This window comes from Cyprinodon variegatus, unplaced genomic scaffold (genome assembly GCF_000732505.1).
Source record: "Cyprinodon variegatus isolate N-32 unplaced genomic scaffold, C_variegatus-1.0 Scaffold1857, whole genome shotgun sequence".
Lineage (NCBI taxonomy): Eukaryota > Metazoa > Chordata > Actinopteri > Cyprinodontiformes > Cyprinodontidae > Cyprinodon > Cyprinodon variegatus.
The window spans coordinates 23,064-38,036 of record NW_015152310.1 but is presented as its reverse complement, the minus strand read 5'-3'; the positions used below and the strand labels follow the sequence as shown (position 1 = coordinate 38,036).

Here is a 14,973-nt window from a genome sequence, read left to right as displayed (position 1 = left end):
TTATTAACATTGGGTTGAATTTCACTAGTAACAGAAGAAAGAAAAAACACACTTAAGTAGAGACTGACATCATCAAATAGGTATGAAACAAAATTACAGATAATTCCATATTTAAAGGACAAAAAGAGATGCTTGTATCTATCAAAATACAAGGAGTGATATTTCTTAGACTTTGGGAACCAATGAAACGCTCTGCTGCTAACTAGTTATGGAACACCTGTGAAAGTTACCAGTGCTGGATGGCATATTAAAATTATTCCAACAGTGCATCGGTGGCTCCTCTACGTCGTCATGAAGGACTACAGAACTACAACATCTAAAGCATTGCTATTAACCTTATTGGTGCTAAGGAATCAACAATAATATATATACTGGTATATATCATAATAAAGATAGCAGGCTCTGAGGTAGAGACTTGGAGAATTTGCAGATTTTGATAGAATAAAAATATTATGAAATGGAGAAAAAAAACCTGAAAGAGAATCCCATTCCAGGTGTTGTGATTTGACCTTAAAAAGACCAATCATGCTGTGAAATTCTCCACCTTTGCTGCTTTCAAATAATTCTACAAAGAAAGGTAGTAGGAAATTCCTCTGGAAGGATGTAAAAAAATTAGTTCATGAATTCAAGCTTACCTTAAGGAATGTTAACAAATATTTTATTTTTCAATAAAGAATCTTTTGCCAATTTGTCGGTAATTTCATTTTTTAAATACAAGAATGACCAGGAGTCCGGGACAGGATAACCTTACAACTAGCAAGCTCAATTATACATAGACAACACAAGCTATTTAACCCAAGATCTGGACAAGCCCCTTTTGAGAATTCCCTTGTCAATGGCTGTAAAACATAATATTTGTGACATACAAGTGATTTGTTAACTTGAACCTATTCCAAAAGTGCACCAAAATGGCAGATGACTGCAGAATACACAGAAGATCACTTTTTAACTTTGGAACTTTACTTACTCATAATATAAACCCAAAAACCTGTCCTTCCACTATTTAGGATCTTTTAATTATCCATCTGTAAAAATATGGCAAACCTGATCTATATCCTGATATAAAAACTCACTGACTTGCCAACTGGCAATACCCTGATCCTTCCCTGATAAACGTAAATCCAATTCAAGCCATTGCAAAGTCAATAAGGCACAGGAGACAACACTGACCCTATGATCTTATTTCTCCAAATCGCCTTTTTGCAATTAACTAAATCTTAAACAGAAAATGTGATTTGTCCTTCCTTTTGATAAATTTAGAATAACCTTCCAAAAGACAGCTGCTGAGTGGTAGATAATCCCTGTTAAACAAGCCCAAACTGCATTCCCTTCAAGCTTAACAATGATTTTCCTTGCAGCATGAAACACAAAACATTCCTCTATAAATCATATACAAAGTTAGTCTTTCAGCTCCCCAACCTCTGCCAACTAGACTGCAAAATCCATTATTAAACTTTTTAAACCTTGCAACAATTTTTCAACTATGGGTAACCTAGGTTAGTTTTTCATCCATCCATAAACCTAAACATTTAAAAACTCAAACTTCAAATTATTCGGAGAAACAAGATTGACAGTTGTGGGTCCTCAGAAGGACGTCTGCAGCTTTCGCCTGTCAAAAATTATCAAGTTCTGCTAACATATAAATGGGAGGGGGAAAAAAGCCACAAAGGCGCTAACATCCTAGTATATATTTTACTTCGTTACTGGCCTTTTATTTTATGACTTTCTATCGTGGTAAAGTTGAATTACATCAAGTACAATTATGTTTAATTAAATAGGAGCATTTATAAATTGTATGATGCACATATATCTGGATACATTTGGCTTGTATCACTTTAGATAATATGTACGTTTTTTCTAAATTGCAGAAATGTAGCCTCTTTTATAACAGTTTTCATTCAGGCATTTATTCAAGCACCCATAAAAGTCACAGGACCCCGTGACAAGGCAGGGAATTCAAAAATTCAAAACAAACAGCGAGCTGTTGTTGTTCAGTTATGGTAATGTTTACTCTCGGCATACCTACGGATAAGTGACAATATTGTCTCTTTATAATGGAGGTAGAGGACAAACACGAAGCTGGTTCAAATGTGAAGTCAGTGGAGAAACCTAAGCCTCCTTCGATCGATGATTTCATCGTTTTGAAACCCATCAGCCGTGGCGCCTTTGGAAAAGTCTACCTCGCTCGGAAGAAGAGCAATGCCCGTTTATATGCTATTAAGGTGAGACGTTTCGCTTTGAATGAGGTTAATTTAAATTCAAATTACATTTTTTTTTTTGTATTTGAGTTTGGGTTTGTATTTTGTTGTTTGTATCGCTTTAGGTCATGAAGAAGGCAGACATGGTGGATAAAAACATGGCGAACCAGATGAAGGCAGAGAGAGATGCCCTCGCTCTCAGCAAAAGTCCCTTCGTTGTCCACCTGTTTTACTCTCTCCAGACTGCAGCCAAGATCTTTCTGGTAATGCACAGTGAATGGGTGGTTATACCTATAAATTATACTATATATCAAGGCCGTTTTTGTGCCAAATAAATTAATGATAGATGCAAAAATGAGACAAGACTGTTTGTTAAAAAAGCTGAAATTTTTACCTATTTTAGAGTGGGTTACTTTAGCTTTACTTGATGAGGATTGCTCAGCAGTGTTTGACTCTGACAGAAGGCTGTGGAGGGGATTCCAGGCTATTTTTATAATGCCTGAAAGCCCCCCAACATTTCCTAGTCTTTAATTGATAAACAGGGCCAATAGCTGCTGTTTTGTGCAAAGAGGACCAGAATGCTCCATGCAGTGACCTCCAGCGGGTCACTGACCTGGACGTCTCTGACCACTTGAAGCAGACTCCTTAACATCCTCTTCTAGGTGCTGCGCCCACTGCCTGGCATCGAGCTGGATTTCTCAGAGAACACCAGAATTTTTGTGGTTCAGCATTGGAGCCTTGTTGGTTTCCCTAAACTGGAGCAGATTCACTCTCAGCTTACGTAAAAGACTCAAACAAGTCTGGTGAAGCGGGGAAGAATGTTATGCTGCCTTCAGTAGTTTGATTTTTGTTCAAAGTTGGTCTGGAGAAGCAGCCCAGTACAGGTAGCCTGGTGAACCAGACTAAATGTGAGATTAAAATGTGTAATTTAGTCTGGCCCCGATGAATCAGACATCGGAAGATTGTTGATGAGAACAAGCCGTTGTTTTTCAAACCATGTCTGTGCCTATTGGCCAACACTCTGACCAATGAGTGACACTGACTGTGACATAGGAAACGCGACAGAAAGCGAATTCGTTCTTAAAAATTAATGAGCTTAGAGCCTCTTCCTGCTCACGTTTAAACGAAAACCCCAAGTCTAATCCTTCCAAAACTGATTCCAAAGCTGAGTCAAATGAGAACTGTTCAATAGTTGTTCCCATTTCCTTGTTGTGCTTTCTCCAGTGCCATGCAGCTTTGTCGTCACACCCTCAAAACCCCACCCGCTTTGCATCCAAATATTCAAAACACATCTCTGAGTTCTGATTGGCCCGCCAGTTCTAGGGCCTGGGGCATTGTTAGAGGCTAGACCACTCGTGGGTAAAATATATTTTGGCTGCTGGTGGGTGGAGCTAGTTTACTAGCTAAGAGAACACCAGAATTTTTGTGGTTCAGCATTGGAGCCTTGTCGGTTCCCCTTAACAGGAGCAGATTCACTCTCTGCTTTCATAAAAGACTCAAACAAGTCTGGTGAAGCGGGGAAGAATGTTATGCTCCCTTTATCAGTTTGATTTTCATTCCGGAGAAGCAGCCCAGTGACGGCATTGTGTAATTAGGTACAAATGAAGCACTAAATGTTTACGTGTTATAGACATTTTGCTATTAAATCATACAAGTTTGTTTCAGGTGTTATTAGGGTGGGGTGGGTAATCCATTTTTATCCAATCAAATTTTTGGTTCATGGGGTTTCCTTTTTTGAATATCTGGATTATTTTGCTCCATTTACCAACATCCACTCATCACCTTTTTTTTCTTGGATGTCACAATCTCACTGTGTGATACCACTACCTGCAAACATTGAGAGTTCTATTTTCATTGTTTGGTGTGAAACATGATCAAGTCTTTAGCTAGGAATATTTCAGAGGGTGTACACCTTGGTGTATCACATCTTTAGGCTTTGCGCACCATGTCTGGGGGTGTCCTACCCCAGAACATTTTGAAATTTAGATTCTGAAGCACTATTTCCTGCATTTTGAGGTGGAATGCAGCTAACCTTTTGTTTTTGTTACAACACTGCTTTTGTCCTGATCTTGGGAAGTATGTGTGTTATACTAGAGGTGGAAATTTCATAAAGAAGATATGAGAACATTTTCAGGTACAATGTTATATTCCGTAGGAGTGTAATGCTACATCCACACTGCGATTAGAGGAGCAAAAAAAGGAGCCTGCTGCTTCATTTTTGAATCTTGTACATTTTAAGGTTAGATGTGCCTCAGGCACATCAAGTAAAGTGTGTCCAGATGCCTTTGATGCTTCTGCTGCTCCTGTGTTCAATGGTAGAGCCCGGCTTTGCTATGTTTGCTGTAATAAGCTGGTAAAAAGTAGTTTTAATATTTGCTTTATGTGAAAGTTCACCTCAAAACATCTGTGCAGTCAGTTCATCAAGATTGTGATCCGTCCTTATGATATTTTTTTGCTGTCGAAGCCGTTAAGACCCCCACATAACGGCGGTGCTCTGTCACTGGGAATCCCCAGCGGCAGCTGCCCCAGACATGGTCACCTCTAGGGGATTTTCAGCAACTGTTCATGGCCACTAGAAGCAGATGTTAGCATTTTTCAGGTATGTGGTAGAAACTTCAGGCATCAGAATAATAAAAGTGAACGTATTTTGCCGGCAGGTTTCAACATTTTAAGTTAATTTAGGCATTAATAGACTGTTTCAGGGGAGTGATCATAGCGATCTGCATCAGCAGTGCTGCGTCTGTCTCCCTGACGACCTCGGATCAGCTTCTCTGATTGGTTGTTGTGGCACGTTGAGAAGCAAAAGTTCAGTTTTTCCAACTGCTGCTGCTGCTTGTGAAATATTTAACATTTGAGTGAAGATTCCAGGCGGAATATTAAAGCCCTGCTTCCCAAAAACAAGGCATACAATTTCTTTTATTTTTAGTAAAGAGCATACAATATACACCTTTGCACATTGCTGGCTAAAAGCCTGAACATGATAATTTTACTGCCTTTAAACCTCCCAGAGGTGATGTTGGAAATTAAAGCTAGTTTAGAAAACACTGATTTGTCATTTTTCTATGAAACTACTGTGAGGGGGAAAAAAAAGCGATTAATCAGATTTGGTTGGAAATAAATCAGAGCGTTGGTGTTTAATCCCCATCACCCAGCCCTAGATGTTATGAACACCATTTACAATTGTGCAAGTAGAAAATAATGCTAAATCTTCAGGATCTATTGATCCCCTCTAAGGTGAATATCCCTTCGCTTGCCCTCATGTTGATTAGGACACCTCCTTCAATCATTAAAATCAGTTGCTCCAATCGCTTTTATTGTCATTGATGTAAGAAAAAAAGTCGGAGTGTGGATTTGTAGCCTGTTTTAGTTAGAAAAGTATCAGTGTTTAGATCCCATAATTGAAAAAACGTTTCATTGCCTAGCAGCTGCATTCAAGCCTGCCATCTATGTGTATTATTTGAATCTTTAAGGTCTGGTTTTAGAATAAAAAATACTCCTTTGTGCTTGGAGTTCATTTCCAGCATGCAGGTTTAGTGTATATACATTAGTGAAGGGATAAAGCTTTATACTTAATGATATAATAACTGTAAGGGCAGGTTTTCTAACTGACTGACTGAGGATTTGCCTGTTGGCTTCTGGGTAAGTCATCTAGCATTGCTGTGGTATGATTCTACTTCTCAAGGCTGTTTCACCTTTTAATCCTAATTTCAACACTCAATTGAAACCTCCAGATAGACTCTAGTATTTATTCTAACCGTATATTTGTAAAACTTTTTTCAAAGGTGATGGAATACCTGATCGGCGGGGACGTGAAGTCTCTCCTTCATATTTATGGGTACTTTGAGGAGGACATGGCTGTAAAGTACATCTCTGAGGTTGCGCTGGCTTTGGACTACCTCCACCGCCACGGTATAATCCACAGGTACGCAACGTCATGCAGAGAGATGTTAGATTATTATCCAAGCAAGCGATCTATGCTCAACATTTGCTCTGATGTGTTCAGGGACCTGAAGCCAGACAACATGCTTATATCCAATGAAGGTCACATCAAGCTGACAGACTTTGGCCTTTCAAAAGTCAAGCTTGACAGAGGTAGTGTGTCCTGTGAGATGAAATGAATCTGTAACCATCAACACTTTGTGTTTGCTTGCCTTTTTTTTAATATGTGTGCTTTCTGTTTGAAGCAGAGCTGAGTCTTATGGATATCCTCATGACTCCATCTTTGGCTAAACAACAAAAAGACTTCTTCCGCACACCGGGTCAAGTTCTCTCTTTGATCAGCTCCTTTGGATTCGTAAGCAGCGTTTATAAGGTTTTTGAAGTGTGCAGGATGTCCTTGTGCTTCAATCCCTGCCTCTTTGTGTTTGGATCTGCAGAACACACCTGCAGGAGAAAGCAGGCGGCACTGCAGCGCCTCGGCTGCGTCCAGAACGATGTCCTGCGACAAAGTCAAGCAGAAGAACAACTCGCTTAATTCTCCTTTGAAGAACAACTCTGATCAGCCGTTTTCCACAGCCGAATACCTTTTTAAACAGAGTATGTAGCTCTAGAATATACACTTGGACATTAATGTCATAGAAATATAGTGTCTTGAAGGATTCCTAGAAATGAAAAGACTAAATCAAACATCAGTGAATTCAACAAACGATAATCAATGGTACAAATTTAGATTTCTGGTGGATTTTTTTTCCTAATCCAGATTGGGTCAAAGTATACATAAAGGCTCAAATATATACATACAGCCCAACAAAACCCTTTAACTTTATCAGTGCAATTGGATCAACAGGCATACGATCTTTATTGTAACTTAGCTGGAGTCAGACAAGATGATTTGCTTGTAGTATTCAGTATGAAATTGGACAGTAACTGCCTGATCTGTTTTCAGCTGCTAAGATGCTGAAGAGGATGGGAGCTGTAAGACTCCAGGTTAATTGGAGCCGTTACTGACATCCCATCATCTCTAGAGTTCAAAAGGCTCACATTGACCTATTCTGTCTTTAATTGGTATTTATCTTGGTTGAAATCTTTGATAATATTTTTCTGATTTAATGTTTAATTTTAATTCAAATCTTGAATATTTTATTATTATTTTAGAAAGTTAATTTAGTTCACTCCTCTATTGAAATATAGTCACACAGGCTCAAGTTTTAAAACCTTTATTTCAGTTAAATATGTATTTTTTTTTTTTTAAAGCCATTTAAAAGCCTGAATTTTATAGCTTGAATATTGCATCAAACCAATTTAGAAAAACATTCAGTACAGCAATGTTGGCTGAATGAAAAGAATGAGTAAACGCTGCTTAAAATGCTTTAAAAAGCTACTCTTAAATTGAGAAATGAGCCTCATCCAAACGCTTATTCTAAATTACTGAGGTGTAATTCTCTCTACATCTTTATTATTCCTGTTTTCATCGGCCAAGAATTTGACTTTGCTTCCAAATGTTCTTGGCATATAGAGATTTAAACACAAATATGTCAACCTTAGAGGAGAGATGTTTCCTTGAATATTAGCTGTAACTGTTAAATTAAAATGAAAATTCAACTTTTTTTTATTCTTACAGGACCTAAATCCATTGTCTTTAATCCTCATAAACTGGAAAAAAACCTGACTCCCAGGTTGCTGAGGACTAGGAAGAGGTTTGAGACGATGAGTGCAGGAAGCACCACCGACACAGAGTGCGGTATCAGTCCCATGTGGGAGTGTGAGGAGGTCAGTGATGGTGAAGCAGGAGCAGCCGCTCCAAATAAGACTTTTTGGAAAATAATTTGTTTTTTTTTTTGTGTTATTTATTTTTTAGAAAGAAAATGATCACCAGAATGAGCAGAGGTCTAGAGGGCAGTCTGAGCTTAAAGGACCCCAACAGGCCTGTGGAGGTTCTGCCAAAGCTCCCCACAATATGACCAAAATGTCTAATTATGACAGACTTATAGGGGAATGTTCTCCTCGACCTTTCTCCACAGCTGGGCTTGATGTTTGTCCATCAGAGAAGGAGAACTGCCAGCTAACAGTTCACTCATCTGTAAAGAGGACATTTTCAGAGTTGGATATAAGTCCAGAGCTACTGGAAACCAGAGCCAAGAAGACAAATGCAGACTACAAGAGATCCTTTGAGATTCCGGAGGAGAGCTCTCAGAGTCACACTGGTCTCACTGGGACATTCTCCACCTTCCAAATAGACAACTTCCTGCGCTCCACTAAAGGGAATGTAGCCGCTGAGCATCGGAGTCCCAGGCGCTCCAGTCCCATTCCTGTTAGCGTAGCGAAGACTCTGTTCAATGACCTGGAAGATGTGTTTGAAGATGGAGCTGAAGAGTTCCCACAGTCCACTTTCATGTCCCCGCCCCCTGGCAAAGCTGACGTTTGCAGGAGCTTGAGCCTGGACTCTGACGGGTCCATGCATGAAACATCGCCCACCACCGACTGCAGCTCTGCTCCTCCATTGAGCAAGACGTCAGAAAGCAGGAATTTAGTATCATCAGCGGAAAAGAAGAGAACAGATTCTCTGTTCCAGACCCCTACTGTTTCCACAGCAACACCTAAACCTGTTCAGAGTGAGCAGAGAGGCGGATCCCAGTGTTCCTACGCTAATAAACTCCACAACGTCTCCGGCGGAGTCTCACAGTCGCCGTCTTTCCTGAAGCCACGGAACGCCGTCGTTTTCCGCAGCTACTGCAGCTCCATCAACCGCTCCAATGTTTCAGGGGTGTCCAGACTCAGCTGTGGATCTGTGGAGGTCATGGATGTGACCTCCTCCTCTCTGAATCAGTCTGCGTGCGGCGCGGCGACGCCCGTGCAGAGGAGGAGACACTCCAACAATTCTCTTTTTCAGGTGGGTTTACAGGGATGAGGAACCAAGGCTGTTGTTTGCATCAGCTGTTCTGGTAGTGTTTCGAATTTTGTCTACCTACCGAATTTTATTTTCTGATTAATCTTTTTTCAAGTTATTTAATGTTTTTCTATTCTGATCACTTTTTAAATTAGCTTAATATCTTTCTTAATTTCTTTTTTATGCTCTTCCTTTTTTTCTTTGATTTTTGTTTTAATATACATTATAAAGCTTTTTTGTCACTGATCCTTTAGGTAAAGTTTTTAGATTTTGCTTGCATCCTTATTTTTAATCATGTTCGAAAATGTTTGTTTTATCTTTGACTTTTTATCTTCGTATTGTTTTTATTTGTATTTGTTGTTTATTTTTATTTTCCTTATGTTCATTTTTCTTAATGTTTGGTTTCGATCAGATTTGATCACATTTTTTTGATTACATATTAATGTTTGTCATTCATAATTTTTTATTTCAGATTTATGGATACTGACTATAATTATTACTGCTTATCCACTGTCCATATTTTTAACATTTCTCTTTTGAATGCTCCCCTTTTATCAGACTCCTCAGCCCATGTCGACCTGCCACACCCCTTACCGGACTCCAAAGAGTGTTCGAAGGGGTGCGCTGCCAGTTGAAGGTGCTCCGATTTTGGGAACCCCTGATTATTTGGCTCCGGAGCTGCTGCTCGGGAAACTTCACGGTAAATAAGGGGAAGCGCTTAATGTCACGCACATCCTCCTGTCCGATCTGGTGCTGATAAAATAAACAGCCTGCTGATTCTCACTCTGGCTCTTGTGACGACATTCTCTTTTAGTTTCAGGATGGGCTCAGTTTGGTAAGTTTATAATAACGTTGTTCCTTGCAAGTAAGCTTGCATGTTTCCCCTGCCCGGCTGCTAATACTTTGTAGAAAGAAAGCTGATTCTTCCCCATATTTTCCATTCCCTCTGTTTCTGCGCTTTGGATCTGGGAACAAACTGGGATTGATAATGGAGCAAGGAGAAGTTTCCAATTAAAACAGCAGGGGAATCTGATGTGCTTTTAACTGAACAAACTGTGGTATCTGCTTCTAAGATCTGTAGGTTTTATGGGGGAAATGTTGAAACATAGACGTTGCAAAATGGTAAACAAAGTCAGTTTCACAGTCCAGTTTATTTTTAGCCTGATTTTATTATTTTTAAATTACTATCATTATATGAAATATTCAGAGTTGTAATCATTTTTGACTTAACTGATGAATGATCAAAGTTTTAATTCCACAAACAAATGATTTATCTGCTGTAGAAGCTGAATTTTCAGTTATCCACACCTTTAGTTATCCTGTTGATACATTTGCATGTTAAAGTGAATAATTGTTGTGATTATTCTCCTCTTAATGTTAAAGTTAAGTTAAGGCAGGGGTCTGCAACCTGCAGCTCTTTAAAACCTCTATAATGGCTCTTAATAGTGGCCTAAAATGCTATTTAAAACAACTCATGTAGTATAATAAAGCATAACAGATTTGGATTGAATTTTCACAACAGAATGACATTAAAATACCAAAAAAAATGTTTTTAGAACTACTTTTTTTTTTTTTTTTTTACATAGAATAGTATCCTATAGAGGAAAAGGGTAAATCTAAGCTTCATCTTTATTAAACGTTTTTTTGGTTTTCCTAATTTTAAAGCTAAAAATGCTAAAAAAAAATGTTGGTCGTTTGAAATGGAAACTGCAGTTATTTGAAAAAAATTAAAAGTTTTGTTTTATTTATATGGTCATAATTAGTCAAAAAATCTTCCACATTTGCAGCTCTTACCAACTTTTAATCAGCCTGACTCGGGACAAAATGGCTTTGGATATTAAAGGTTGCAGACCCCTGAGTTAAGGTGACCCTCACCATGCTCAGTCTAACATAGGCCTTCCTGCTTCAGCCACTGCAGTGCAGTCAGGTCACACTAACAGGAGTCACAGGGGGAGATGGTGGATGGTTGCAGCCTGCAGCTCATTAAAAAGCTCAATCCTTTCTGCTTGTTTCTGGCCAGACTGCATGGTGGATTGGTGGGCGCTCGGCGTGTGTCTGTTCGAGTTCCTCACGGGAGTGCCGCCTTTTAACGACGAGACGCCTCAGCTGGTTTTCCAGAATATCATCAACAGAAGTCAGAACACCAAAACAAAGCCTTTATGCTCATGGTTCTTTGTTTCCAGCCAGTTGAAGAGATTTCCTTTACCTCCTGTTTACAGACATCCCCTGGCCTGAAGGAGAGGAGGCACTGTCTGCAGAGTCAAGGAACGCCATTGAAATCCTGCTCACCATGGACGTGACGAAGCGTGCTGGCCTGAAGGGTAAGAATCAAACCTGGAAAACTGCAGCATGTCATGACCTGTATCTATCTGCTTGTTTTGGGGTTTTTTAGGGCTGAAAGAGGATTTACTAACAGACTATTAAAATCATTGTAAAAATCTAAAAACATTTTTTAAAACTTTTTTTTTCTACCATTGTCAATAAATATTTTCTATCCAGAAGTTTTTAAGTTGTATAATTTTACCTACACCTTTTTTAAATTTGGTGTAAAACCCTTTTTAAGGCGACGGTTTATAAGCTACGACAGAGTATTAGGGCCAAGCTAGACATTTTTTTTTTTTCCTATTTTGAGAATAAAGTCGTAACATTATGAGAATAAAGTCGTAATATCACGAGAATAAAGTTGCAACAAGAATAGTCATAAAATTACGAGAGTAAAGTCGCAATGTTACGAGAGTAAAGTCGCAACGTTACGAGAGTAAAGTCGCAACGTTACGAGAGTAAAGTCTCAACGTTACGAGAGTAAAGTCTCAACGTTACGATAATGAAGTCTCAACGTTACGATAATGAAGTCGCAACGTTACGAGATTGAAGTCATCATACCACGACCCGTTACAGAAAGAAAGCTTCGAGCTCTGACCAGCATATGACAGCTGACCAGCGCCACCAAACAGTAACCCAAGTCCACTTTGACCTGCTGCCCAATTTGATGCTGATGTACTAAAAGATTTCCTTATTTGTCAAACTAGAGCCAACATATAACTTCATATGATGCTTGACATTACTCATTTTAGAGAAGAAAGGGCTTCTTGTAGGAGTTGTCATTAAATACAACTTGTTTCTCGTAATTTTAGGACTTTATTCTCTTATATTACGACTTTATTCGAATAAATTTTATGACTATTCTCATTGTCTCTTTTTTCTCGTAATATTATGACTTTATTCTCGTAATGTTACGACTTTATCCTTGTAATGTTACGACTGTATTGTCGTTGTGACTTTATTCCTGTAATTTTACTTTATTCTCGAAATAGAAGAAAAACAAATCTCTAGCCTGGCCCTAATACTCTGTCGTACTAAGCCGATTGCGAATCGATTTATTTAAAAGATAATTAATAGATTAATCGCCTAGTAATATAATCACTGCAGCTCTAGTTTGTGTCGAACCTAAAAGATTATCAGTGCAGCACGGCTGGGGTCTACAGGAAGTTTGAACTTTAAACCCTCTGTGGATCCTTGCCTCAGTGCTTATGCTTATATGGATAAAAGCATGTGGAGAGAAAAGGACCAACTAGAACAAAATGAATAACGTAAAAATTGTAAGATTATCAGACTGGAATGAATTTGTATTCTGAACGAGAGGGATGGTCATAGCATGTCTCGTTCTATGATGATCTCACAGTGGAGATACACTGATGACAATTTCAGACCCCTCCATTATTTCTAGGCAGGAGAACTTGCAAAATAAATGGGTTTTCAAATATTTATCTTCCTCACTGTATGAAAGAACTTATTTTCTAACATGTAGGATCAGCTTAATTAGTTCTGCAAATCTCTCAAGGTGGCCTTTGAGTTTTGATGCCTACACTCTGTGGTGATATTTAGAATGTCTAAAATTAGCCTAAAGTATTTGAATATGTTGAGAAGAGCATGCAGTGTAGATTTTTTTTCCCATTTTGTTTCCCTGTGTTAATTTTTAAGCCTCAACAAGTCCAAACATTTTAATTTTATTTATGAGCTTATCAAGTTTATTCTTTAACTTTATATACATCATTTCCATAAATGCTTTGAAATTCTTACTGATCATCATTTAAATAAGGGAAAACTATGAACAGTGACATCTTTATAATGAATATGATGAAACCAGCCTGAAAGGAGGAATTGCATTCAATGACTAGTGAACGTTAACCCTGGTTTATTTATAGCCTGTTTTTCTTTGATTTTCCACATTTGACCTCACTTTTAACATTTCACCCATTAGTATGACTTGGTCAGGAATCAAGGGGGGATTTCACAACCTGTTTGCTCACTAAACTTCAAATTCAGGTTGAGCTGGACCTTAGCTCTGGCCTAAAGCCAAACAAAACACTAAAACTGCTATTTATGGAAAATTTTAAACAGGATTAAAGATACCAAAGTTCACAAACAGCGCTTTTAGGAAGCTGCATTCAGGCTGAGATATGTTGCACCTCATTTGACAAGAATCATAGATATGTTTAAAATATTTTAAAAAGCAACTTACCTAAATCAGTCTTTTAAGGGCAGAAACTACATATTACGGTACTAAATGAGGAAGGTCATTCTAATGTTGAGTTTTTGTTTTTTAATTGTGGAACCCGTAGATATTAAGGGTCCTTCACTATTTTCCTCATTGTCACAAGTGTACAAAACTCACACTTGAAGGGGCTCATGTTATCACATGCTTTATTGTACCCATTGAAATCAATGTTCACTTTTATTTGATGATTTATTTCGAACATGTTTTTAAGATTGCAAAGTATTCAGCCACAATAAGTCTACCTAAAAGCACCCACACACGTCCAAATGGAGTAGGTCTGGAGTAACGAAGCCCAAAGACCAGACTGATGCTTTGTTGTTGCCTTCTTCAATAACAATGATTTTGTCTTATTGTTCACATTTAACCTCGTCCAGAACTGAAGCAGCACCCTTTGTTTGAGGGGCTGGACTGGGACAACCTGCAGAACCAGCCGATGCCTTTCATACCTCAGCCGGAGGATGAAACCGACACCTCGTACTTTGAGGCGAGAAACGACGCTCAGCATATATCTGTGTCTGGCTTCAGTCTATAGCCTCTGGCCTAAACTGCACTGATTTAAATAAATAAATGTTCTGTTAACTGGTTCTATTTGAAAATAAAAAATGTTTATGCATGTGCAATCACTGTTTATAGGAGCTGGTTGTAGAAAGTATTTTAAAACTTTGTTTATTTGCTGATTCAAGAAGTTTTAAATTATAATTTTTGCTTGTTAACTTTATCATCTGCAGGTTAAGGTGTTACTTTTGCATGTAGATCTGTTCTCTCTTCTGCCGCCATGTTTCTCTCTAAAATAATCACCAACTTATCTGTGACTTGGCAGGCGGGCCCCTCTCTATTCAGAGGTTTAATAAAACGAAGGAAGACTTATTATTATATAGTGCACATGTTGAATATGTAGTCTGATTTGTTTTTAAGTGGGACTTCAAATTAAACAGGAATTTCCTGCTTTTATGTCTTTTGATCTTTATTTCTTTGCTCCCTGCACTACTTAATTCACCCTCAGGACGGTTTGATTTTATTTGCTTTATCGAATTGGGGAAAATACAAATAAAATGTGTTTGCTACATGATCAGACTTTAATAAACTTTTAAAACAAATGGTTTTTTTTTTCTGTTTTTTCCAAGTATTTCAGATTTTTATTTTATTTTCCCTTTACCAACAACATACTTTTATGAAAGATTGATTGAAAAGGACAGACAATCCAAATATTACCATTTAGGAGATGACAGAATTCTTAAAGGTCAGTTTAGGATTAGCAGTCTGGCTAATTAGAGCTTAATTGCAGTCAGCATTAGCTGAACAAAAGAATTGAAATTATTTTAGTTAGCATCTAATAATTGTATTCTTTTAGTAGGAAACTAGTGAAATAATTGAAAAGTTTTTGGTTTTAT

The 14,973-nt window shown here is 38.2% G+C and overlaps 1 protein-coding gene across 2 annotated transcripts; it reads left to right on the top strand.

Moving 5' to 3' along the window:
• The first annotated feature begins 1,936 nt into the window (after positions 1–1,936).
• Positions 1,937–14,651, top strand: mastl (microtubule associated serine/threonine kinase like). 2 transcript variants are annotated; one of them, XM_015404792.1, is made up of 13 exons: positions 1,937–2,222; positions 2,324–2,461; positions 5,981–6,120; positions 6,202–6,290; positions 6,386–6,492; positions 6,575–6,734; positions 7,759–7,907; positions 7,996–9,027; positions 9,583–9,724; positions 9,839–9,859; positions 11,045–11,158; positions 11,244–11,345; positions 13,957–14,651. In XM_015404792.1, the coding sequence occupies exons 1-13, from the start codon at positions 2,055–2,057 to the stop codon at positions 14,112–14,114; spliced, it is 2,520 nt and encodes an 839-aa protein (XP_015260278.1). In that variant the 5' UTR covers positions 1,937–2,054; the 3' UTR covers positions 14,115–14,651. The 2 variants fall into 2 exon arrangements, with proteins under 2 accessions (XP_015260278.1, XP_015260279.1); XM_015404793.1 differs by lacking the exon at positions 9,839–9,859.
• The last annotated feature ends 322 nt before the right edge of the window (positions 14,652–14,973 follow it).